The sequence below is a fragment of the Aphelocoma coerulescens genome, chromosome 7, assembly GCF_041296385.1.
Source record: "Aphelocoma coerulescens isolate FSJ_1873_10779 chromosome 7, UR_Acoe_1.0, whole genome shotgun sequence".
In the NCBI taxonomy this organism is placed as follows: domain Eukaryota; kingdom Metazoa; phylum Chordata; class Aves; order Passeriformes; family Corvidae; genus Aphelocoma; species Aphelocoma coerulescens.
This window is the reverse complement of record NC_091021.1, coordinates 280,059-301,797: the sequence shown is the minus strand read 5'-3', so window position 1 is coordinate 301,797 and position 21,739 is coordinate 280,059. Positions and strand designations below refer to the sequence as shown.

At 57.2% G+C, this 21,739-nt stretch overlaps 1 protein-coding gene, 1 long non-coding RNA gene and 22 other non-coding genes across 25 annotated transcripts; 11 read left to right on the top strand and 13 right to left on the bottom strand.

Annotated features, from left to right (window-relative positions):
* Positions 1 to 499: 499 nt before the first annotated feature.
* On the top strand, positions 500 to 19,307 carry LOC138113305 (uncharacterized). 2 transcript variants are annotated; one of them, XR_011152094.1, is made up of 4 exons: positions 500 to 722; positions 9,579 to 9,729; positions 16,863 to 16,995; positions 19,065 to 19,307. It is a non-coding gene; the product is annotated as an uncharacterized lncRNA (long non-coding RNA). The 2 variants fall into 2 exon arrangements; XR_011152093.1 differs by lacking the exon at positions 500 to 722 and adding an exon at positions 7,234 to 7,344.
* On the top strand, positions 798 to 869 carry TRNAA-UGC (transfer RNA alanine (anticodon UGC)). The gene has a single exon. It is a non-coding gene; the product is annotated as a tRNA-Ala (tRNA).
* TRNAS-CGA (transfer RNA serine (anticodon CGA)) lies at positions 948 to 1,038 on the bottom strand. The gene has a single exon. It is a non-coding gene; the product is annotated as a tRNA-Ser (tRNA).
* TRNAP-AGG (transfer RNA proline (anticodon AGG)) lies at positions 1,165 to 1,236 on the top strand. Its single transcript has one exon. It is a non-coding gene; the product is annotated as a tRNA-Pro (tRNA).
* TRNAA-CGC (transfer RNA alanine (anticodon CGC)) lies at positions 1,547 to 1,618 on the bottom strand. Its single transcript has one exon. It is a non-coding gene; the product is annotated as a tRNA-Ala (tRNA).
* Positions 2,183 to 2,254, bottom strand: TRNAA-UGC (transfer RNA alanine (anticodon UGC)). Its single transcript has one exon. It is a non-coding gene; the product is annotated as a tRNA-Ala (tRNA).
* Positions 6,083 to 7,792, bottom strand: LOC138113304 (beta-keratin-related protein-like). Its single transcript, XM_069021466.1, has 2 exons — positions 7,426 to 7,792; positions 6,083 to 6,803 (listed from the first exon to the last, which is right to left on the bottom strand). Exon 2 carries the CDS (start codon positions 6,781 to 6,783, stop codon positions 6,496 to 6,498), a length of 288 nt encoding a protein of 95 aa, XP_068877567.1. The 5' UTR covers positions 6,784 to 6,803; positions 7,426 to 7,792; the 3' UTR covers positions 6,083 to 6,495.
* TRNAS-GCU (transfer RNA serine (anticodon GCU)) lies at positions 11,619 to 11,700 on the bottom strand. Its single transcript has one exon. It is a non-coding gene; the product is annotated as a tRNA-Ser (tRNA).
* TRNAT-AGU (transfer RNA threonine (anticodon AGU)) lies at positions 12,306 to 12,379 on the bottom strand. The gene has a single exon. It is a non-coding gene; the product is annotated as a tRNA-Thr (tRNA).
* Positions 12,977 to 13,048, bottom strand: TRNAA-UGC (transfer RNA alanine (anticodon UGC)). Its single transcript has one exon. It is a non-coding gene; the product is annotated as a tRNA-Ala (tRNA).
* TRNAP-AGG (transfer RNA proline (anticodon AGG)) lies at positions 13,403 to 13,474 on the bottom strand. The gene has a single exon. It is a non-coding gene; the product is annotated as a tRNA-Pro (tRNA).
* On the top strand, positions 13,744 to 13,825 carry TRNAS-CGA (transfer RNA serine (anticodon CGA)). The gene has a single exon. It is a non-coding gene; the product is annotated as a tRNA-Ser (tRNA).
* Positions 14,431 to 14,502, bottom strand: TRNAA-UGC (transfer RNA alanine (anticodon UGC)). Its single transcript has one exon. It is a non-coding gene; the product is annotated as a tRNA-Ala (tRNA).
* Positions 14,958 to 15,029, top strand: TRNAA-UGC (transfer RNA alanine (anticodon UGC)). The gene has a single exon. It is a non-coding gene; the product is annotated as a tRNA-Ala (tRNA).
* On the top strand, positions 15,269 to 15,350 carry TRNAS-UGA (transfer RNA serine (anticodon UGA)). The gene has a single exon. It is a non-coding gene; the product is annotated as a tRNA-Ser (tRNA).
* Positions 15,863 to 15,934, bottom strand: TRNAA-CGC (transfer RNA alanine (anticodon CGC)). Its single transcript has one exon. It is a non-coding gene; the product is annotated as a tRNA-Ala (tRNA).
* TRNAP-CGG (transfer RNA proline (anticodon CGG)) lies at positions 17,044 to 17,115 on the top strand. The gene has a single exon. It is a non-coding gene; the product is annotated as a tRNA-Pro (tRNA).
* Positions 17,352 to 17,423, top strand: TRNAA-UGC (transfer RNA alanine (anticodon UGC)). The gene has a single exon. It is a non-coding gene; the product is annotated as a tRNA-Ala (tRNA).
* Positions 17,711 to 17,782, bottom strand: TRNAP-AGG (transfer RNA proline (anticodon AGG)). The gene has a single exon. It is a non-coding gene; the product is annotated as a tRNA-Pro (tRNA).
* TRNAS-CGA (transfer RNA serine (anticodon CGA)) lies at positions 19,229 to 19,310 on the bottom strand. The gene has a single exon. It is a non-coding gene; the product is annotated as a tRNA-Ser (tRNA).
* A 269-nt stretch (positions 19,311 to 19,579) lies between these two features.
* On the top strand, positions 19,580 to 19,651 carry TRNAP-AGG (transfer RNA proline (anticodon AGG)). Its single transcript has one exon. It is a non-coding gene; the product is annotated as a tRNA-Pro (tRNA).
* A 1,454-nt stretch (positions 19,652 to 21,105) lies between these two features.
* Positions 21,106 to 21,187, bottom strand: TRNAS-GCU (transfer RNA serine (anticodon GCU)). Its single transcript has one exon. It is a non-coding gene; the product is annotated as a tRNA-Ser (tRNA).
* A 134-nt stretch (positions 21,188 to 21,321) lies between these two features.
* On the top strand, positions 21,322 to 21,394 carry TRNAM-CAU (transfer RNA methionine (anticodon CAU)). The gene has a single exon. It is a non-coding gene; the product is annotated as a tRNA-Met (tRNA).
* Positions 21,395 to 21,636: 242 nt separating this feature from the next.
* On the top strand, positions 21,637 to 21,718 carry TRNAS-GCU (transfer RNA serine (anticodon GCU)). Its single transcript has one exon. It is a non-coding gene; the product is annotated as a tRNA-Ser (tRNA).
* Positions 21,719 to 21,739: the final 21 nt, after the last annotated feature.

Genomic DNA, 21,739 nt, shown 5'->3' with positions numbered 1-21,739 from the left:
CCCTGCACCCCGCCTCTGGCCCGGGACACCCCGGACACTTCCGTGCTTCCTGGCAAAACGGCGCTCCAGGCACACGCTGCCACACGGGCCCTGCCTGCGCAGGGACACCACGCACACACGCACCCATACAACGCTTTACAGCCCTTCCACACCTCACACACGCCACCCGCTCACACTTCCCACGCTGCTCACTGCACTCCCCTCTCCCCCGCCCACATCCCACGTGCCGCACCACCCCGTGCACCGACACCAAAGGCCACCGACAGCCCCTGACACAGACGCGGCCATTCCCTCCCACCGAGGACAAACACAGCTCACAGGCCATCCCGCAGGAGATCGGCTTCGCGGGATGCCCCACACCGAAAGGCGGCAGAAAAAGCACCGGCCATTCCACCTGCTGCAAAGGCTGCTGAGGGGCTTTTTGTGGAGGAAAGAGGCGCTGCAAGTGGCACATGCTGGATCTGGCACCTCGTGGCTACAGCAAGAGGCACTTCCCTGCTCCCAGAGTGTGCAAGGCCACACAGAGCCCTGGCATGCCTCAGTGGGTGGCTCCAGCGATCCAACGAGGACCCCACATGGCTCCTTGCACACTCCGCTCCCATCCAGTCGCCACGTGGTTGCCTCACTGGCTCGACCACAGGTTTCCCCTGGCAAAGTCTCTGATGTCTGGATCCTTAAAGCAATTTAATTACAGCACAGGAACACAGGAGCAGCTCAAGATGGTGAGTCTGGGAAGGGACCCCGAACCAAGGAATATCCACCCCAGCAAGGGCATCCCAGGGTCCCTTCCCTGCACAGGGGATGTAGCTCAGCGGGAGAGCGCTTGCTTTGCATGCAAGAGGCCCTGGGATCAACCCCCAGCATCTCCATGTCCTTTTGCCCGGGACCCGCAGCGAGGACACCCCAGCACCCCCAGCATGTGTATCCGGGCGTTGGGTAAAACCCATCGCTGTGAGCAGGATTCGAACCTGCCGAACCTGCGCAGGGAACCCCTATTGGATTTCGAGTCCAACGCCTTCACCCCTCGGCCATCACAGCCCCGAGTCCCATGGCGGGGGGACAGCCGCGCCCCGGGCCGGGCCGCGCCGCGTTTCCTCGGGAAACGGGAAAGCGTCCGGGATGTCCCGGGACAGAGGGGGGGGTGCGAAACATCATGTGCACCCCGGCTCGTTGGTCTAGGGGTATGATTCTCGCTTAGGGTGCGAGAGGTCCCGGGTTCAACTCCCGGACGAGCCCTTCTTTTTGGGCACTCGTCGCTGGATTCTGGGCACGCGTGGGGGGACGCTGCCTTGTGCAGAGGGCACGGGTGGCACAGAGGACACGGGGGTCCGACATGGCCCAGCCATGGTCGGGATTGGTCCCCTCCTGGGTGGGGAAGGGGCTGTCGGGGCAGTGGGGGACAGTAGTGTGGGGTCCGTGCTGCCATCGCGGCCGCGTGTGGGCGGCACAGCCATGGTGCAGGGAATCTCCTTTTAGGAAGGCCTGATGTAAAAGGAGTTTATCATCGCCGCCTCGTGGAGGAAGTGGGGAAAAATCACAAAACTACTGGAGATGCTGGGGATTGAACCCAGGGCCTCTTACATGCGAAGCAAGCGCTCTCCCACTGAGCTACATCCCCTGCCGCTGAAGAGGTTTTGGGAGGGCACAACCTCTTGGCACTGCAGGGGTCGTCTTTATTTGCCACAAATAATGTTAGCTGAATTAGAGGCACTACGGCCAGCCCACAGGATGCTGTTTGCAAGGAGCTGGGGAATGCAAGGGCTGATTGTCCCGCACTTGGTCTGCAGAGAGCAGCAGGGGCGCAGTCCCCAAAGGACGAGCTGTCCCAAAAGAAAGGGTTGTCTCCAAAGCCGGAGCTTTACCCAAAGGAGGATTTGCCCCCAAAAAGGAGGGGTTGTATCCAAAGGAGGGTTTATCCAGGAGTTGAACTCAGGATCTCCCACACCCAAAAGGGAGACATCTATCCCTACACCAACAATCTGGAGCGCTGTACCCCTTTTGCCTCCCCAGCCCCACGGTTTTGATTTCGGGGTACAGCTGAGGCTGTGGTTTTCCCAGCACACCCACAGCCTTGAGGAGGAATTTCCAGGCCATCCATGCCAGGAGGAAACCCCAGGGCTTTTTGAGGGGACTCTGGCAGCCCTGCATCCATCAGGGAGGGGTCTGGGGAGGCAAAAGGACATGGAGATGCTGGGGGTTGATCCCAGGGCCTCTTGCATGCAAAGCAAGCGCTCTTCCGCTGAGCTACATCCCCCTGCTCCAGTGGCACTTTGCAGCCACCCCTTGAGGCTCCATCCTGCCTGCAGGAATTTGCCAAGCCAAGATGTGGGAACAGCCCTGTTCCAATCCATGTCACAGCCCCATAGATCCCAGTGTGGCTTTGAGACAAGGGACAGGAGCTGTGAGTGCTGGGTTACCAGCAAATTCTTTTTTCCCAGCCCCCATGAGGGTCAGCAGGGTGCTAGTGCTGGGGCTCCTATGGGTGCCATGAGGGCACAGCTCCAGCACAGGACATGAGGAATTTTTCAGGACACAGGTCCTCAGAGTAGGGCTGCCTGTAGCTGTGCTGGGGTGGCAAGATGATCTGCTGCAGGAGCCCCAGCTGGTGGGGACCCCCCTTCACACAGGGACAACAGTGCAAAGAGGTGATTTGGAGACAGCAGCGAGCCTCTAATGCTAATTGTAACACATGGCTGTACCAGAGCAGAGATCCCCTCCATCCAAACCCCCTGAGCTGACTGAGGGGAACTGGGATGATGGTGCAGCCGCAGCCCTTCATATCACAGAGGGGTGGAGGGGAGCAGGCAAGGGAAACACGGCACCCCATGATTTCCAGGTCTCATAACCCCCCAGAGACACCCAGCTCCTTCAACCCCATGTAAGCAGCGCTGACAGCAGCTACCCCACACAGCAGTAACCACATCACCCTACTCCTCTTTGGGAAGTGTGCAGACACCTCTCAGCAAACGTGAATTAACAGCCCTGGAATGTTTAATCAAACAATTATTGTGTTTAAAACTCAGATTCCCACCCAGAACCCTGCAAACCGTTGGGATCTGGGCTCCGCTTTCATTGCACTCATCCCAGTCTCTCCCTCAGGGCTGCCCTCCACAGCAAAAGCTTGGAGCAGAGGAGGGTGTAGGACAGCCAGGAGCGATGTCTGCTGATGATGTGGGCTCAGGGTGACACAGTGGTGGTGGAGCCAACAGGGCTGCGGGATGCAACTCTTGTAAGCCCCATTCCCACAGGGAGCACCAGGAGGGCCAGACTGGCTTGCCAGTGCCTTTTGATTTGCCTGCTTCTTCCCCCATGACTCACACATGTGGGCAGCCTGTTATTTTCCTGTTTTATGGGATCTCCAGCCCCGGGGAAGAACCGGAGCCCTTGGCAGAGCCACTGCCTGTCTGGCTCCCCAAGCGTGGCAGGGGGGGCACCCTGAGCCCCTGCCCGGTGCTCGATCCGTGAGTGGCTGGGGTGGGATATCCTCAGTGGTGTCCTCTCCTCCCTCTTATCCTGGCCATGCAACCACTTTCTCTCCCCTTCCTCAATCTGGAAGGTTGCTGCAAGCTCCATCCATCCTGGCCTTGAACACATCCAGGGACTGGCCGCACAAGTCCTGTCTCTCTGCCTGCCTTGCCTGCAGGTCCAGGGGCTCTGTCTCTCACCTGGTGGCTCCAAGTGTGTCCCAAAGTGCTCTGGCCAGCAGTCCTTGTCCCAGGGAGGAGGATGAAGGATGCTGCCTGTTGATGCAGCTCACCCTCCCAGCGTTGCCCTCAGCCCAGTGCCCCAGTGCTGGTCTGGGATACACCTTCTGCAACCCAGTAAAGTCACAGGTGGTGGATCTGTCTCTTCATCCTCTCCCACTGCTGTGGCACACCACAATTTTTGTCTTCTCACCTGGATGTGCAGAAAAGCTGAAGAGTGATGTACCCTGTTGACCCACCAATCCTTCCAGCCCTATCACCAGCACCATGCTGCCTGGGGCTTCCATAGAATCATAGAATATCCTGAATTGGAAGGGACCTGTAAGGATCATCAAAGTCCGACTCCTGGCTCTGCACAGGACACCCCACCAATCCCACCCTGTCCCTGAGAGCGTTATCCAAATGCTTCTGGAGCTCTGGCAGCCTTGGGGCTGTAACCATTCCCTGGGGAGCCTGGGCAGTGCCTGACCACCCTCTGGGGGAAGAACATTTTCCTAATCAAACCTAACCCTCCCCAGACAAAGTCTCCATCCCAAATGGTCCCACTCGCTGTTCACAGCAACCTCGCCTTTTCCATCACAGCTCTCTGTGCTTGTTTCTCCTCAAACCATGACTTCCCCTCTCCTTCCCACCTCATCCATCCCCGGGGTGGGAAGGTACCCATCCTTCAGGAGCCTGAGGATACTGAGTGACCACAGGGAGAAGTTTTCCTCCAAGGTCGTGAAGCAGCTGAGGGAAGATGGGAGGCGGGCAGGAGACACGAACCTCAACAGGCATGGCCAGAGGGTAGCATCAGGGCTATCAGGCTCTTCTCAGAAATGCTTCTGCTGCTTTTGAAAGCTATAAGTAGGCAATACTGGGACCAAATCCCAGGACCCAGCTCTTTCCCTCCATGTGCTTCCACCTGCTGAGCTTTTTTTTTTCATCCCAGTCTTGTTATGTAGCTCCCTGTTTCTCACTGGAGACTTTGGCTGTGCTGCCTCTACAGAAACCTGTATTTAGGGCCTGATCAGCAGGTCTGGGGGGTCCTGCCCGGGGCAAGGGCTGGCTTGTGGGCGAAATGTGAATTCAGGACTGCTCTTGAGCTGGCAGCCAAGGAGGCATGGCTCCCAGCTGGAGTCAAGGCTCCTATGGGAGACAGAGTCCCCAGTCCCTCAGGACAGGGAGTCCTGAAAGGCACCAAGGTCCTCATTTCCCTGACTGTCTGCACTAAGGCATCACAATTTTCAAGCCAAACCAAGGACCCGTGTAGATTTTTGGAGACACTGGACTTTCAGAAAAAAAGCAAATTAAAATCTGTATAACCTCACCAGTGGAGTCATTCAGTGCAAAGCTACAAAAAAATGTCATTATTCTTTCCACCTGCTCCCTCCTGGACTGTTCTGTGGAGCAGGCTTGAGGAAGGCAGCTGCACAAGGCCCAGAGACCTACAGCTTCCCAACAAAAATTTTGCTGGAATTCCAAAGTTTTTTGTCATTTTTTATTCAAAATTTTGCATCCTATCTCTGCAGACAATTTCCAGAGCTGGGATAAAAATTCTGAGCAGTCCTTGGAAGAAGGACACCTCCCTTCTTCTGGTGCACTGGCTGCTGAGCAATTGCCATGTAAATTTTCTCCAAATTAGGAGCACCTCTGCAAAGGTCTCCTGGGCAATAAAACCAGTTGAGCTTGGTCAAAGACTTTTGATGACCAATAGGCTTTCAAGCTTGGCATAATCCCTCATTATAAACACTCACAAGCTTTATGCAAATACTTGTATTCCTCCTTCCATCAGCTGAAAAGGTTCTGCCTGATGATCCATGGCATCTTAAAAAGAGGCTTTACTCAATTAGTGACATCTTCCAGAGACTCCTGTGTCCCCTGTCCATAAAACAACTACTGGCTCTTCTTTTTTGCTCTTCACTGTCACCCGTTAAACACTGGGTGAGCTAGGCATAGGATGCCCATCCAAAGGACCCCATCTCCCAAGAATCCCACTTCTACCTTTCTTCCCTGACTCTGGGTCCACCCTCCTTAGCTCAGCCCCCCTCCAAAAATCGCTGCAAATTGCAGGGTAAATGCCATTTTGGAATGTCAAACCTTTGTGTTCCCAGCTCCTTGAGGGAACAAGCAATAAAGTCTGCTCCGGCGGGAATTCCTCCCTGAGCAGGTGCTTGCTGTGGGGCAGCAGGAGAGGTTTCCAGGATGAGAAAGTTGCCTTTGGGCTGGCCCCAGCAAACCACACACTTCTGTCAGCACAGGGAAGAGCTGGGCAGCAGAAACCCCCGTGTCATACAAAAACCAGACCTCCCCAGCAGCAACAAAGTGCCTCCAGAGGAGGTCACCCCTCCAGACTCATGAACAAGGAACACCAGAAGACTCAGGCTATGATGTAGCAAGTCTTTAATGAGAAGGAGAGTGAACCAGTTCAGAGTACAAGTGCATTTCCAGCGCTCAATAAAGAAATGGATAAACCCCACTTTGGGACAAGCTGGTCCCTACAAGGTGTCCCCTCGCCCCACCACCCCATGACTATCATCTGCCATCTACAGTCTGCTAGAAGCATTTATTGCCCAGCCAGCAGCAAATGCCATGTAGAACATGGAAATATAAAGAGTTAGTGAGAGAAAGGTGTACAGAGGCATGGTCTGGAGTGACGAGCTCACATGGCTCCCGTCCTCCTGGGGGAACTGCTGGGAAACCCAGGGGCATCTCCTTAGTCCTCTTCCCCAGTCTTGGTCCTGTGCTTCGCTTGTCCTTCCCGACCACGCTGCTGGCACAGGCAGGAGGAAGAGCCCTGGCCAGGGACACCCTACAGCCCAGTGCCCAAGCACAGCAGTCCCGCCTTGCCCAGCCCCCGGGAGCCCACGGGGATGCCGCAGCAGCGCAGGTAGCTCCCGACTGCCGCCGACGCCGTGGAGCCCACCGTGGTGTTCTGCGGGAAGGAGCTGAGGATGGGCCCGGGCAGCGTGACCACGACCGTGGGTGGCTGGATGAAGGTGGTGGAGTCCCTGCAGCGGCGGAAGCAGGGCTGGTTGCAGCTGGTGGCCAGGGGCCGGGGACCGCAGGAGGAGGGCAGGCACAGGTCGTAGCAGGACATGGCTCAGCGAGGATGTGCACCTGAAAGCCAGAGTCGGGATGTAAAGGCAAGGCAGAGGTGTGTCTGTCCCTGCTGAGCCTTCATGCAGCACCTCCCATAATAAGAAGCATGGGAGAGCAAGCTAGAGGGTGAGTCTGGATGGTTTAGGACCAGCAAAGGAAGGTTTCCCCCCTCCCTCGCCCCACTCGGGAGAGTGAGGGGAATTTTCTTCAGCTGCAGGTTGGTCTGGGAAAGCTGGAGGCACCAGGTGCTGGGAGTAGAGAGCAGACCCACTCCTGCTCCAGGCTGACGGGGAGCCTTTGGCAGATGCCTGTGGTTGAAGCAACACCCACTTAAATCAGCACAACGTGAGCTGAGCCATCCCATCCCAAAATATAAGGGACCTCTGATGCCCTTCCATAAATAGGGGTACATCAATCCATGCAACCCAGGCATGTCCTGTTTTAATTGGTTTTTCTCCTTCAGCAAGGAAAATAATGAAGAATGCAACTGATTATGTGGTTGCAGACCCTGTAAGCCCTGCATCCTGGAACCCCTTGCACTTCTCGTATTAGGACAGAGGTACACCCTTCCCTGATGTCCTCTGTGGCTGGAAAGGAGGAGGGAGGCGTGGGGAAGGGGATGGAGTCTGTCTCGACTTACCCAGTTGGAGGCAGCAGCAGTGGCAGCTGGAGCAGGTCGTGGGGCCAGGCACTGTCCCTACAGTTTTATAGGGTGGCCCAGCCCCCTGGGGGAGCGGGTGCGTGCCTTCCGCCTGAAACTCCCCAACAACCAGCAGTTTTCTCCTGGAAAGCTCCCCCGACTGATTAAACAGTTCCCTCTTTCATCTCTCATGTTTTGTTTCCATGTAATACTGAGTAAGATTGAAATGATTTGGGCTACAGGCATTAATTACCTTCCTTCCTAAGGCCAAGGGACATTTTAGGTCTTTATGCCACCAGGTAGGAGAGTGTTTCAGCAGAATTTAGGGCAGACACATCCCCACCTTCCTCTCAGCACAACCAATTCAGCTCCCCGGTGCACCTGAGGTGAGACCAGGGATGTAAACTGAATGTAAGGAACATCCATTTGTAGTTAAATCTGGTGCCAGGAGTCTCATGGGTGGCAGGAAAGGTGAGGGGCTGCAGGGGTGAGGGTGCTGGCTATGAGCGATGTGGACACAGGGACCAGACCTAGCCCAGCATGAGCAATTTGTTATGGGTTTGGATGCACTTAGAGGATTTTCCTTTTTTTTTTTTTGTTGTTGTTGTTGTTGTTGTTGTTATTCCTCACACCTGGGGTATGAGTCCTGCTTGGAAGGCACCTCAGATTTTAAAAGCAAAGTGATCATGGGCTCTGAAGTCCACCCCCACAGGTGACACACATCTAAAGTGGCTGATTTTCTGAATGGAGCTGATTTCCAAAACCCTTCCATCCCGCTCTTTGGATAGGGTAGTAGCAGTGAGCCAGAAGGTCACAGGTGTCTTTCCTCGTGATGGAGTGACATCGTCAAGACAGGGTTAATTACAGTAATTACAGGCTGTGGTGTGACACCGGATTGCTCTGCTGGAAGCCTGTTAGCTACTAAACATCCCAAACATCCCAACCTGCACTTAAACGTGAATCACCCACACAGTGGGGAGAGGGAATTGCTGATGTGGTCCCAAGCAGCACCATGATGAGCCATGATGAGCTCTAGGGGCAAGGAAAGTTTGAAAAAGGCTATTCATTTCACCCCAGCAGAGCCCAGCTGATGGCACATATATCTCCTGCCCTGGAATAAACCCTGGCAGTACCGGGACACACATACTATGCGTGTGTGGGGCTGCCAGCGTCCTGTTAAAGACGTGCCTTGTGGGGTTTTGGGGGGTCATTTGAGTTCTTGGGATGACTTGGCTACAGTGGATTACACTGAATGGTCCCTAGTGACTCCTCCCTGCCCTGCCTGTCAGGGCAAAAAAGCTTTTCCAAGGTTCTGGGGTCAAACCCAGCTATTTTTTAACATCATTCTGGAAGGGGGAAAATGAAGGTTTTGTAAGGTGCAGCAGAGGACACAGGCTTCAGGGAGAAGCAGCCTGGCAGCTTCTGGAGTAAGGCAGGAGGCTGTGGGTTCATCATTCATAATCCCCTAAATGGTGACTTGGAGAGCAGGAAAAGATGAGGTTTTAGTTTAAGCTTTACTAAGTGCTGCTTTTTGCACCACTCTTGAATAATAAATTGATGCCACAAGTGCACCTTGGACCCACAGCCTGAGAATTAAACCCTTCTTCTACCAGCCAGCTTCTCTTTCCATTCGCTAATCAGTTTCCATCTCTCTGTTTGTTGGTGGTGGTGGTAGTTTTGGGTTTGTTTGTTTGGGGCTTTTTTGTGGGTTTTTTTGTTTCTCTGTGCACTCCCATGATCTCAGGAAAACAGCCCTTCTTGGGTGACTCCCTTCCAGGCTTTCAGGCACAGGGTGGGATCTTCTGAACTGCAACCTCACTGTGTGTTTCAGTTTTGAAATCCAGTTAAAGTACTTGAGGTTCTGCTCACATTGGACCATCACGTCCCAGAATAACATCCATGGATGCATTGATGCTTGGGATAAATGCAACGGGGCACTCAAGGGGGGAGTGTTGTCAAATGTGAGCAGATCTGTGGACTGAAACAAGTCCTTTTCCTGGAAAAGACAGCAGGGGAAACAAAAGGCACGTCAGGATATTAAAATAATCAGGTTTGTGTAATGAATGAATTTTTAAAAAGGAAAACCAAAGGGGAAAGGGCAGAAATTCGGGAGATAAACAAAGACTGAATTTTCCAATCCCTATTCATTTCAGGGAATGAGCACTTTCTGCTTGAGATGTAACTTTTTCTGGAGGAACCTCAAACCTGAGAAAATTTCACCAAACCAAACATGTCAGTCCCACTTTCTTAACTTCTGCACGGATCCAGGATGTGTGGCCACTTCAGCCCTGCCTCTTCCTGCAGGTAAGGACACAAAAACATGGCCCAGGATCAATAACCCATGTGTCTCCCTTCCTGTCACCAGCCCCAGCAGCACTTTGCAGCTCCAATTTCCCCACTTTGCATTTTGATTTCCAACAACCCAAGGGCTGGATGTGTCTGGACTGGCTGGAGGGCAGGAGCTTGTCCCTGTCCTAAAATTTCTCCTAAAAGCCAAAGGCAAGGGCACATCTTGGAGCAGCAACAGACCTACAGCATCCTATCTCCAAGGAAAGTCTGCATGCAGGGCACTCACCCAGGGCTTGCCTCCCGGCAGCAGGACAGTCAGGGACCACTCCCAGATGGCTGATGGATGAGTGGGACACCCCAGTGCCAGGAGGCAGAATCCTGATGCAGCCAGACCCAGGCACAGAGCATCCTGGCTGCCTGTGTCCTTGTCGGGGCAGACTCAGGGTGCTCCAGGGCCACCGTGTGCAGCCCAGCCCAGGGAGCGGAGCCCAGCCGGTGCCACTGTGGAGAGCCAGGCTCCAGCTGCCAGGCGCTGTCCTGGGGCTGCAGATGATCCAGTTCCACAGTGCCATGGCATCCCTGTAATTGCTGGGTCCCTGGGTGGGCTGATACCCCACAGCACCAGCGATGCTGGCACATTCCCTTCTGGAGGACTCGTCACCGCTCACCAGGACAGGGACATGTGAGTGCCAGGGCAGGGTTGAATGGTGTTCCGAGGGAATCCGTGGGGCTCCTCTCCTGGCTGCCTGTGCTCTGCAAGTCCCAGGTCCCATCCCGTGACAGCAATCCCCCTACCATGCACTGCCACACCCCTGAACCTACCACCCTGGCCCATTTCACCATCTCCAGCTGCAGGTTGGTCTCTCTCCAGGGCTGGGCCTAAACCCACGCATTTTTCCCAGGAAATCTCCCACAGATCCCTTGCAGGGTGCCTGGCTGTCCAGGCAGGGACATCCCCCTTGTCTGGGGTGGCAGATCTGGCCCAGCACCACAGGATCTCATGGCAGTGGAATGGGATGGGGCCAGTGTTTCCCCACAGCCTGATCATGGTTTCTGGCTCGGGAGAAGCTGATGGAGGGAAGCAGCTCCTCACTGGTCCCCAGGGACATCTCCCCAAGGCATGGGAAGGAAATGTAGCCACAGGGAAGGTCAAAAAGGTATGGGCAGCCAAGCCTGAGCATCCTCACCTTGCCTTGAAGTTATGGCATTGCTTGGCCACATCCTCATTAGTGGAGAGGAGTAGAGGGGAGAAGGGAAGGCACTGGCAAGGCTGGCACTATGCCTTTCCCCAGGTGCCTGGAAGCACTGCCAAATGCAAGGCTTCCCTCTCTGCAAGACCACTGAGATTTCAGAGGCATTTTCACATCTTTCCTCTTCATCTTGCCATAGGTCACGCTCTCCTATCTCTAGGAATCTCCACTGTGAGCACTCCTGCAGGAACAGGAGGGAGGGAGGGAGGGAGGGAGGGAGGGAGGGAGCTGCCATTGCACAGCAGCTCTGCCATCCTCAGAACAAGCACCTCTGGGACACGGCAGAGATGTCCAGGACAGCTTTTTGGCTCCCATCGGCATTTCTGGGGATGCCCAGGGATGTCCAATGCTGACCTTCCTTGCCTACAGTTCAGTGCTTCTGGAGAAGAGGCAATGGGATGGCAGGAGAGAGGCTGGCGGGTGAGCTTGGGGTACAGGGAAGGGGACGGTGACAGCACCCTGCTCCCGTGGGGCATTGCACAGAAGGGCCACACCAGTCCCTGAGCCACCAAGAGCAGGTTCATCCCGTGGGAGCAGCAGTCCAGAGGCAGATGTGATGTGTGTTTGACACAGCAGAGCAAAACACGGAGAGCAGGAGGATACTGGGCAGGCTCCGCCAAAAGATTTCATTTGGGAGAGGGGTCCCTGGGGACCCGACGAGGGTGGGATTCGAACCCACGCGTGCAGAGCACAATGGATTAGCAGTCCATCGCCTTAACCACTCGGCCACCTCGTCCCTTGTAGTGGTACTCTTTTTCAGTACATTTTTTTTAGCAGAATTTTTTTTGTTTGATTTTTTTTTTTTTTCACAGATAGCAAAACTGGAGCTGGTTCTTCAGGGTGTCCCTTGGTGAGCAAGGCTGCACAGGCAGAGCCCTGGCAGCCCCTGTCACAACAGGGCAGGGAGACAAGCAAGCATTTGTGACTCATTTGCCTCTCTCCCTGTTCCCTTCTGTGTTCATGGGGCGGCAAAAGGCAATGTGGCATTTATTGTTGCCATGAAAATGCATGCACCAGGCATCTCCATTACTCACCCACACCCAACCTGTGTCCAGAGGGTTTTCCTACATGATTTGGCACCAGTTGTGCAAAGCAATAGGGAAGGAAGGTGGTGGGGGTCCAGACAGCATCTAATGTATCTGTTATTTCCCAAATTCCCTGGTTTCTGGGAACAGTTTGGGCCATCTCTCCACTGTGAGGAGTGAAGGGAGAGGAAGCAAAAGGGAACATTTCAACCCCAGAGTAGAGTCACCGGGGTCAGAGCACTGGGGACTGACAGTGCTCAGAGCAGGACAAAGACCCCCAACTTGGGGCAGGGAGGAAAAATAGCCCCCCAGGCTGAGGCACCACTGGGAGTCGAACCCAGGATCTCCTGTTTACTAGACAGGCGCTTTGACCAGCTGAGCCATGGTGCCCACTGGCTAAGCTGGCACTGAGTGCTCTTGAAAATACCTGACCCTCTGCCACCACTCTTCCCCCATGTCCCACACTGCTGCCTCAGGTTTGGGATTCCCCAGCTGCAAAGCCCATCTCTTTTTGCTGCTGGAGAACCAGTGCCAGTGCTGACTCAAGCCCCTGGCACAGGGAGCCCAACACATCCTGCAAGCAGCACCAGCTGGGTTTGGGGGTCCCCAGGCCCTACAAGGACATGCTGCCCCCTCCCCTTGCCCTGGCAGAGCTGTGCCAGCTGGCACCCTACAGTGTCCTGAGGTGACAGCCTCAGTCTCATCTCCCTCTCTAGCCACTTCCCACCAGCACCAATGGTCACCCAAAGACAATGGTCACCTCAAGAGACACCATGGGGAAAGGACACTGGGTGCCAGCACAGCGTGCAGCACCTGGGCAGGGAGGGAAATCTCTGCGGGCATTTCCTCGCTGTCTGCCTTGGGATGCCAGGAGGCAATCCCAGGTCAGACGCAGCCGCAGGCAGCCCAGGGATTTTTTGGAGGGATCTGGGTGTCTCTGGCGGCCCCGCATCCATCAGGGAGGGGTCTTGGAGAGGCAAAAGGACATGGAGATGCTGGGGGTTGATCCCAGGGCCTCTTGCATGCAAAGCAAGCGCTCTCCCGCTGAGCTACATCCCCCTGGCACAGCCTCTGCCCTGGCGTTCTCCTCACTCCGAGGAAGTGGCTGTCTCTGCTGCCTTCCCCTGGCGCCCAAGTTGGGGAAAGGGGGCTGAGGTCTTTGCAGGCGCCGGGGGTCCCTCAGGTGTCACTGGGCTGGTGAGGGGGTTGGAACAGGGGGAATAACTGTGGGGCAGAGCAGGGAGGTGATTTTCTGGGCGCAGAGGCCGTGTCAGGGGCCGAGCGTAGCTGTGCCCCATGGCTGTGTGGGCCGGCTGCTCTGCAGGCCGGGGCGGAGGCGGCGAGTGGGAATGTCCGGTGATGTTTGCAGTGAGGTGAGGTGTGGCGCGGTCAGCAGTGGGTGTGTAAAAAGAAGGGCTCGTCCGGGATTTGAACCCGGGACCTCTCGCACCCTAAGCGAGAATCATACCCCTAGACCAACGAGCCGGGGCAAGCTGTCCTTCCCCCGCCCCGCCCTCGCCCGGCCCGGCCCGGCCGCTGCGCGGACGCCGCTGCCCGGGGACCCCGGCCCGGGGCCGCTCCCTGCGCACCGCCCGCGCCCGCAGCCCCGCCGGGACACAGCGGGGGCGGAGCGCTGCGCACATGCCCCGCACATCCCGCACGCTGCTCCGCACACCCGCACCCCGCACCGCTGCCCGCCACAGCGCGCCGCCGCCCGCACCGCGGCACGGCTGTCCCCCGAACGGGGCGCCCGGGCTGTGATGGCCGAGGGGTGAAGGCGTTGGACTCGAAATCCAATAGGGGTTCCCTGCGCAGGTTCGAATCCTGCTCACAGCGATGGGTTTTGCCTGCCGGGATGAGTGTTGACCCCTGCGGTGTTCACGCCCATCTTACCTTCCCCGGGGAAAATGCAGCATCGTAGGGCAGAGAGCCATGGACCCCTGACTCTGGGGCCAGGGGAAATCGTCCCGGCCGAGAGCGTGGGGAGCACGGGGATAGGCACCCCGGGTGTCAGTGGTGGGGGTATTTCCTTTTACCAATAGGCCAGCTGGGACCCACGCCAAGCCCAGGGCAGTGGGGCCAAGGGGCCCAACAGTGCAGTTTTGGAGGGCGTTTCCACCTTCAGGTGTGAGGAGACCTGGATCCAATTCCCAGAGGAATCATCCCTTTGGGCAGAGCCTGTCTTGTTTTTCTCTGGAGGTACAGAGCCCTTTGGGGTCTTCCCCTTGTTCCCCTCCAGTCACTGCAGCTTGGGGCTGGGCAGGATGAGTGGGGCAGCTCAGGGTAGTGGCATGGGGTGTGGGCACCCACTGTGCACCCCTGCTGTCCCCCACTCCTGGGCCAGCCATGACTGCAGGCAGCACCAGCGCTTTTCAGGGAGGGCTGCCAGGCTCTGGCATCCCCACATGCATCAGGGAGGGGTCTGGAGAGGCAAAAGGACATGGAGATGCTGGGGGTTGATCCCAGGGCCTCTTGCATGCAAAGCAAGCGCTCTCCCGCTGAGCTACATCCCCCTGTGCAAGGACAGGATGGTGCCCAGGAGTCCCTGCTGTCCCTATGGTCCACCTGCCCCTCTGGCCACTGGATCTAGGGAAGTTATGCACCATGGACACCTCCAAATGCCAGCCCCATATCCTAGGCACCATAAGATGGATTTACCTGTTCCATGCTGTGCCAGGGGCAAAAGGCAACATCAGCCACCCTCCTCAACTCCCAAAATTGTGGGGCACAGGTCTGGGGCATGATTCTCACTTAAGGCACGAGAGGTCCTGGATTCATCTCCTGGATGAGCCCACCTTTTGGGCACCCACCTTCTCTGGCTGGCACATGGGACTGTGGCAGAACCAGGGCTTGGCAGAGAGGGCTGGGTGCCCCTTCCTGACTGGGTGGGCAGGATGAACCCCCAAGGCTGGCAGTGTGTGCCCCAGGGGTGAGGGGACTCAGCCAGCCCCTCTCCCTGCCCTGCACAGGGGATGTAGCTCAGCGGGAGAGCACTTGCTTTGCATGCAAGAGGCCCTGGGATCAACCCCCAGCATCTCCATGTCTTTTTCCCTCTGAGAGCTGCTGTATCCGTGGGCATTGCTGGAGGATGCTTCCCCATGCTGCCTGTCTTGTGGCCAAGGCACCTGGATTTTTTCCAGCTGTCAGTAAATATCCCTGTGTGTTCCCTTTTCCCAGCCCTCCAGGTGTGGGTACTAGGGCTGAGCAGAGCCCCACACCAGGGTGGGGGATGGCATAGCCCAAGCCAAAGTGGGGTGTCCCAGCCCCCCCTCACAAGTGGCTGTGATGGCCGAGTGGTGAAGGCGTTGGACTTGAAATCCAATAGGGAATCCCTGCGCAGGTTCGAATCCTGCTCACAGCGATGGGTTTTATCGATGGATGGGGTGGGGTGCCCTTTCCCTTGGGATTTTGATCCTGGGGAGCAAGAAAGGGCAGTGCTCTTGTGCTGGGCACTGGGGCGTTTGTGGTCTCTGGGCTCGGCTTCTGGATGACCCCTCCTTTTGGGCACCTGTGGCCAGGCATGGCCTCTGTGGTGTCAGGGCATGGATGGGGTGGCACTGTCTGGCAAAGAGGGCACAGGCAGCCTCCCCAGCTGGGCAGCCCCTGGGCTGGGATGGTCCCATCACTGCGTCGAGCAAGATGTTTCCCGGTGCCTGTGGGCAGAGCCATGGCCAGGGCTGGTCCCCTCCTGGGTGGGGAAGGAGCTGTCAGGGCAGCTGGGGACAGCTGAGTGGGGAGCCATGCTGCCACTGCAGCCGCAAGGGGAAGCTCTCTATGATGCATCCCCCTCCTTTGGGGACCCTTTCCAGAGGTAGATACAAGTTTATCATCACTGGTCTGTGGAGGAGGTGGGTTTGAGGAGGGAAAAAAATGTGGAGATGCTGGGGGTTGAACCCAGGGCCTCTTACATGCGAAGCAAGCGCTCTCCCGCTGAGCTACATCCCCTGCCTGAGCTCCCCACACCTGGGGGTTTTGCTGACCCCCCTGCTCCTCATGGCCCCATTTTAAAACCAGGTAGATGCACCCATAGCCATGCTGTGCTGGGAGCTTCAGATAAAGTTTAGAAACTCCCACTGAATCATGAGGTCCAGAGAGGAACCCCTGGCTTTCTAAACTTTTCAGGGAGGAGCCTGGGTGTGGCTGGATCCAATCTTAGCCCCAGACTTTGTCAGTGGTTTATCTCTAAAATATTATATAGGTGTAGTAGAAGCTTTATACAGCTTTATCATGCAGGATTAAAAATAAAGCAGATATATAAATATATATGGTTTATTATGATGATTAGGCAAAAAAGATCTTAATCAGAATTACTTGCTACACAATATAGGCCCTATAACAATTATTACAATATAGTGCACTATGAAGCAATATTGAAGCAATTATATTAAAGCAAATGTATGAAAGCTACCAAAACCAATTATTAAGTAGAGGTTGATGTTTCTCACCCAGACCAATGACTGGGGACAAATCTCCTTGGCTCAGCCTTAAGGAGTGACCTTGAGGAGTGACCCCACTCCAGGGGAGAATCTCCACAAATACACTTCAAGAAAGGATCTGTCAGAAAACCCTGCCATTAAAATTTGGGACTGGGTTTTTATAGTATAAAAGGATGACCTGTGAGTCAGATATGTCCAGGCTAGCTGTGCCAGCTCAACAGCTTTAGTAAAGTTATCAGTAATATTGCTTGTTTGTTCCTTTATCCAGGTATTTTACCAGATCTACTATATCTACATCTCACTATCAAGATGTTTAAATTTGAGATTGATGAGTCATGCTGGTTTCAGCTTTATTCAGCGCCAAAAGCAGTGTGACCCTTTTTTCTTCATTTAGCCCGGAAATAGGGCTTTGTCTGAGTTGTTTTCCCCCTTTCCAGGCAGAGCATCCTGCTACAAATGCCCAGGTGACACTTCCACAGCCAGGGAAGAACGAGGGCGACCTCTCAACTGTGACCATCCATCAAAGAAAAATTAAGATGCCTCAGGTCCCATCTCAACCCAGCCAATTCTGTGAGTACTGAAAGTGAAAAAAGGGTTTCCTGCCCTCACCCACCACCCGGCTCGTTGGTCTAGGGGTATGATTCTCGCTTCGGGTGCGAGAGGTCCCGGGTTCAACTCCCGGACGAGCCCTTGTTTTGGGCACCCACGTGCCTTGGGATGCAGTGGGACCAGGGCCTGGGTGGTGAGAGGGCAGCTGTCGTGCTTGCAGAGCAGGGATGGGCAGTGATTTGGGTGGGCATATCCCTAAACCAGCGCCTGGGAGGGTGGAGTCCAGCCTGTGACAGTCGGGTTTGGAGCCCTGGGGGCAGAGTGGGGTTGGCCAAGTCCCCTCGCCCCGACCACCAACCCCGCTTGCTCTTGCACGTGGTGGTGTAGTTCAGTGGGAGAGCGCTTGCTTTGCATGCAAGAGGCCCTGGGATCAACCCCCAGCATCTCCATGTCCTTTTGTCTCTCCAAGACCCCTCCCTGATGGATGCGGGGCCGCCAGAGACACCCAGATCCCTCCAAAAAATCCCTGGGCTGCCTGCGGCTGCGTCTGACCTGGGATTGCCTCCTGGCATCCCAAGGCAGGCAGCGAGGAAATGCCCGCAGAGATTTCCCTCCCTGCCCAGGTGCTGCACGCTGTGCTGGCACCCCGTGTCCCTTCCCCACGGTGACCTTGGGGTGACCACCTATGCTGGGAGGACCAGCCGGCGGGCAGGAGGGCTCTGGGTGCCCAAAACAAGGGCTCGTCCGGGAGTTGAACCCGGGACCTCTCGCACCCTAAGCGAGAATCATACCCCTAGACCAACGAGCCGGGGTGCACAGCTTGCCCTGCACCCCGCCTCTGGCCCGGGACACCCCGGACACTTCCGTGCTTCCTGGCAAAACGGCGCTCCAGGCACACGCTGCCACACGGGCCCTGCCTGCGCAGGGACACCACGCACACACGCACCCATACAACGCTTTACAGCCCTTCCACACCTCACACACGCCACCCGCTCACACTTCCCACGCTGCTCACTGCACTCCCCTCTCCCCCGCCCACATCCCACGTGCCGCACCACCCCGTGCACCGACACCAAAGGCCACCGACAGCCCCTGACACAGACGCGGCCATTCCCTCCCACCGAGGACAAACACAGCTCACAGGCCATCCCGCAGGAGATCGGCTTCGCGGGATGCCCCACACGGAAAGGCGGCAGAAAAAGCACCGGCCATTCCAACTGCTGCAAAGGCTGCCGAGGGGCTTTTTGTGGAGGAAAGAGGCGCTGCAAGTGGCACATGCTGGATCTGGCACCTCGTGGCCACAGCAAGAGGCACCTCCCTGCTCCCAGAGTGTGCAAGGCCACACAGAGCCCTGGCTGCCCCTGAGCCCCCAACAAGTCTGGGAGGTGCAGAGTGGGGGGCAGAGGGGCTGCACCCCGGCTCGTTGGTCTAGGGGTATGATTCTCGCTGAGAGTGCAGGACGTCCTGGGTTCAACTCCCAGATGAGCACTTGCTTTTGGCCACCCACCATCCCCAGCGCTGAGGGTGACCCTTCCTGGCTGGGTACATCCCTGTGGGAAGGATGGACTCTAAAGGACTGGCAGCAAGGTGTTGCTGGAGGAGAAAGGTGTAGCTCAGATCAACCCTCAGCATTCTCATGTCCCTTTTCCTTCTCAGTCCCCTCCCTGCTGGATACAGGGCTGCCAGAGCTCCCCAGGAAAGGCCTGGGGCTGCGTCCTGGCATCCCAAGGCTGTGTAAAAATCTCATGGCTTTTTCTCTACCCTGCCTGGATGCTGCAGCGCATAGGAGGCCTTTTTCTTCCTTCTCCACAAGGCTCAGGGTGTCTCTTGATGTGAACATCGATGCTGGGGGGAGCAGCTCAGAAGGAGGAGAGTAGTGGGTGCCAAATAGCCAGATTCATCCAGGAGTTGAATCCAGGACCTCTTGCACTCTAAACGAGAATCACACACCCAGACTTATGAGCCGGGATGCACTGCTACCCCAGGAATGCTACCACAGGGCGATGAGGGGGAATCCACTCAGCATCCTGGGGAAATGTTCCACGTCCCCACGCCACTGCCCTCAGTATCTTTTTCCTCACCTCTTCCAGGTCTGCAAAACCTGAAGAATCCCAGGGTTACAAAGTCCCTGCGCCTGAGGCATTGAGGTGCTCCCGAGGGTGAGGCTGCGGGTGCTCGGGCTGTTCATGACGCTCCCATCACTGATCTTCCTGGGAGCCCCAGCGTGTGTATCCGGGCGTTGGGCAAAACCCATCGCTGTGAGCAGGATTCGAACCTGCGCAGGGAACCCCTATTGGATTTCGAGTCCAACGCCTTCACCCCTCGGCCATCACAGCCCGGGCGCCCCGTTCGGGGGACAGCCGTGCCGCGATGCGGGCGGCGGCGCGCTGTGGCGGGCAGCGGTGCGGGGTGCGGGTGTGCGGGGCAGCGTGCGGGATGTGCGGGGCATGTGCGCAGCGCTCCGCCCCCGCTGTGTCCCGGCGGGGCTGCGGGCGCGGGCGGTGCGCAGGGAGCGGCCCCGGGCCGGGGTCCCCGGGCAGCGGCGTCCGCGCAGCGGCCGGGCCGGGCCGGGCGAGGGCGGGGCGGGGGAAGGACAGCTTGCCCCGGCTCGTTGGTCTAGGGGTATGATTCTCGCTTAGGGTGCGAGAGGTCCCGGGTTCAAATCCCGGACGAGCCCTTCTTTTTGGGCATCACCCCCCTGCTCCCGCCTGGCCGGTGCGGAGCCCGACGGGACCCGGCCATCGAGTTTTACCCCTCAGGGACACCCGCAGGGCCGGGGCTTTGAGCTTAGCGTGGCACACAGAGCGTCACACGGGGCTGTGCCCTGTCCCTGGAGTCCCAACCCATTGGTCCTCAGAGTGATGCTATTTTTGAGGTGGCAGCGGGATGGGGATGGGCTGGGAAGGCCTGTGTCTCTGGCCGTGGGACACCCGTGGCAGTGGGGACGGTGGGCGCCATGGTTCAGCTGGCCAAAATGCCTGTCTACTAAACAGGAGATCCTGGATTTGACTTCCAGCGGTGCCTGGGTCTGGGAGGCTGTTTTACCTCCCTGCCCCAAGTTGGGGGCACTGCTGGGGGTTTCCCACTGCCCCTGTTTGCCCTTCACAATGATGATGCTGACTCAGAGCAATTTGGATGCACACTTTTACTGAAAGTTTATTTCAGTGTCCCCAGGGTCCCCCGCTGGACACAGCAGTGACCAGGGCATCTCTCCCGCCCAGGAGCCACTCCTCTCCCTGCCCTGTGGCACCTGCAAGCCTCACAAGCAGCAGCAGGATCTGTTCCCCTCGGCATGGCTGCCCTGCCCACAGCCCACTCTCCAGGCTCCTACACCTGGCAGGGCTGGCTGGAGGGACCTGGCAGTGTCTCAGGTACCTTCTCAGGAGTGCCCAGACCTGTCCAATGGTCAGGATGAGCCACAGGAGAGGGCGAATCCCCGCTGGGTGGGGAGAAGGGAGCTGTTTGGATCCCTTTCCAGGTAGGTCACCCAGAGCCACCCAGCATCCCGGTGCCAGTGGGGGCTTGGGGTGGTGTGGGACCAGGGCACTTTCCTCTGCCCCTCTGGGCCCCCACCACATGCAGGATGAGATTTGCACTTTGCCTTTTTTGCCCTTTCTTTGTTGTTTTTTTTTTTCCAGTTACAACGAACAGGCATAACCACCGACAATTCTGATGGGAAAAACCCACCTATGCCTTCTGTGCCCACACTCCCCACAGTATCCAGGGTATCCATCCATGGTTTTAGACCTCCTTTGTCCCAGTTTGCTCCCTGTTGCACCCTCCTTTCGGAAGGTTATGGCCTGGCTGCTCAACAGCCACTATTGGCAGTAATGGCTCTTGTAAGGATTTCTGAGTGCTTTCTTTTCCATGAGTCTTGGATAAGAGACTTCCAGCCCCTGCACATAAGGACCTTGGCTGGCCCTTCAGAAACTATGTCAATTTTTCCTGCCATCCCTTTCCCAAAATCTGCAGGGCACCAGTGACTTTTGACCGTGGGGAGGATGCAGATGCCAGGGTAGACAGACCAGGCACTTGCTGGTACCATTTCCCCTCCCGCCGAGTCCCCGTGTGCCGCAGGAATCCGAGCCCAGCCCGAAAGTGCCCAGTCTTCTCCGCGCGGCAGCAAAATCCCGACGAGGGTGGGATTCGAACCCACGCGTGCAGAGCACAATGGATTAGCAGTCCATCGCCTTAACCACTCGGCCACCTCGTCCCGCCGCGGGGCCGTGTCGCCCCCTGCCGGCCTGACGCAGCCGCCGCAGCCCCTTCCCGCCCTGCCCCGGGGCCCGTCCCGGGCCTGCCGCCGGTTCGCGCACTGGAGGCCCGACGTGAAGCCGCAGTCGCACCGCCCTCTTAGCGCAGTAGGCAGCGCGTCAGTCTCATAATCTGAAGGTCCTGAGTTCGAGCCTCAGAGAGGGCATTATTTTGGGGTTTCATGGGGTTTTTTTTTGCGGCCGCGCGAGGCGGCTCCGCGGTGCGACCGGCCCGGACACTACGCAGCCCTTCGTCCGGCCCCCGCGGCGAGAGGTTCCCACGGGGCGGGACCCTCACGGGCGCGGGCCGGGCGGGAGGTTCCCAGTGGGCCCGGCCCTCACGGGCGCGGCGCGGGCGGCTGGTTCCTACGGGCGCGGGGCGGGCGGAGGCGCGAGCCGTGTGCGGCGGGACGAGGTGGCCGAGTGGTTAAGGCGATGGACTGCTAATCCATTGTGCTCTGCACGCGTGGGTTCGAATCCCACCCTCGTCGAGATTTTGCTGCTGCCCCGGG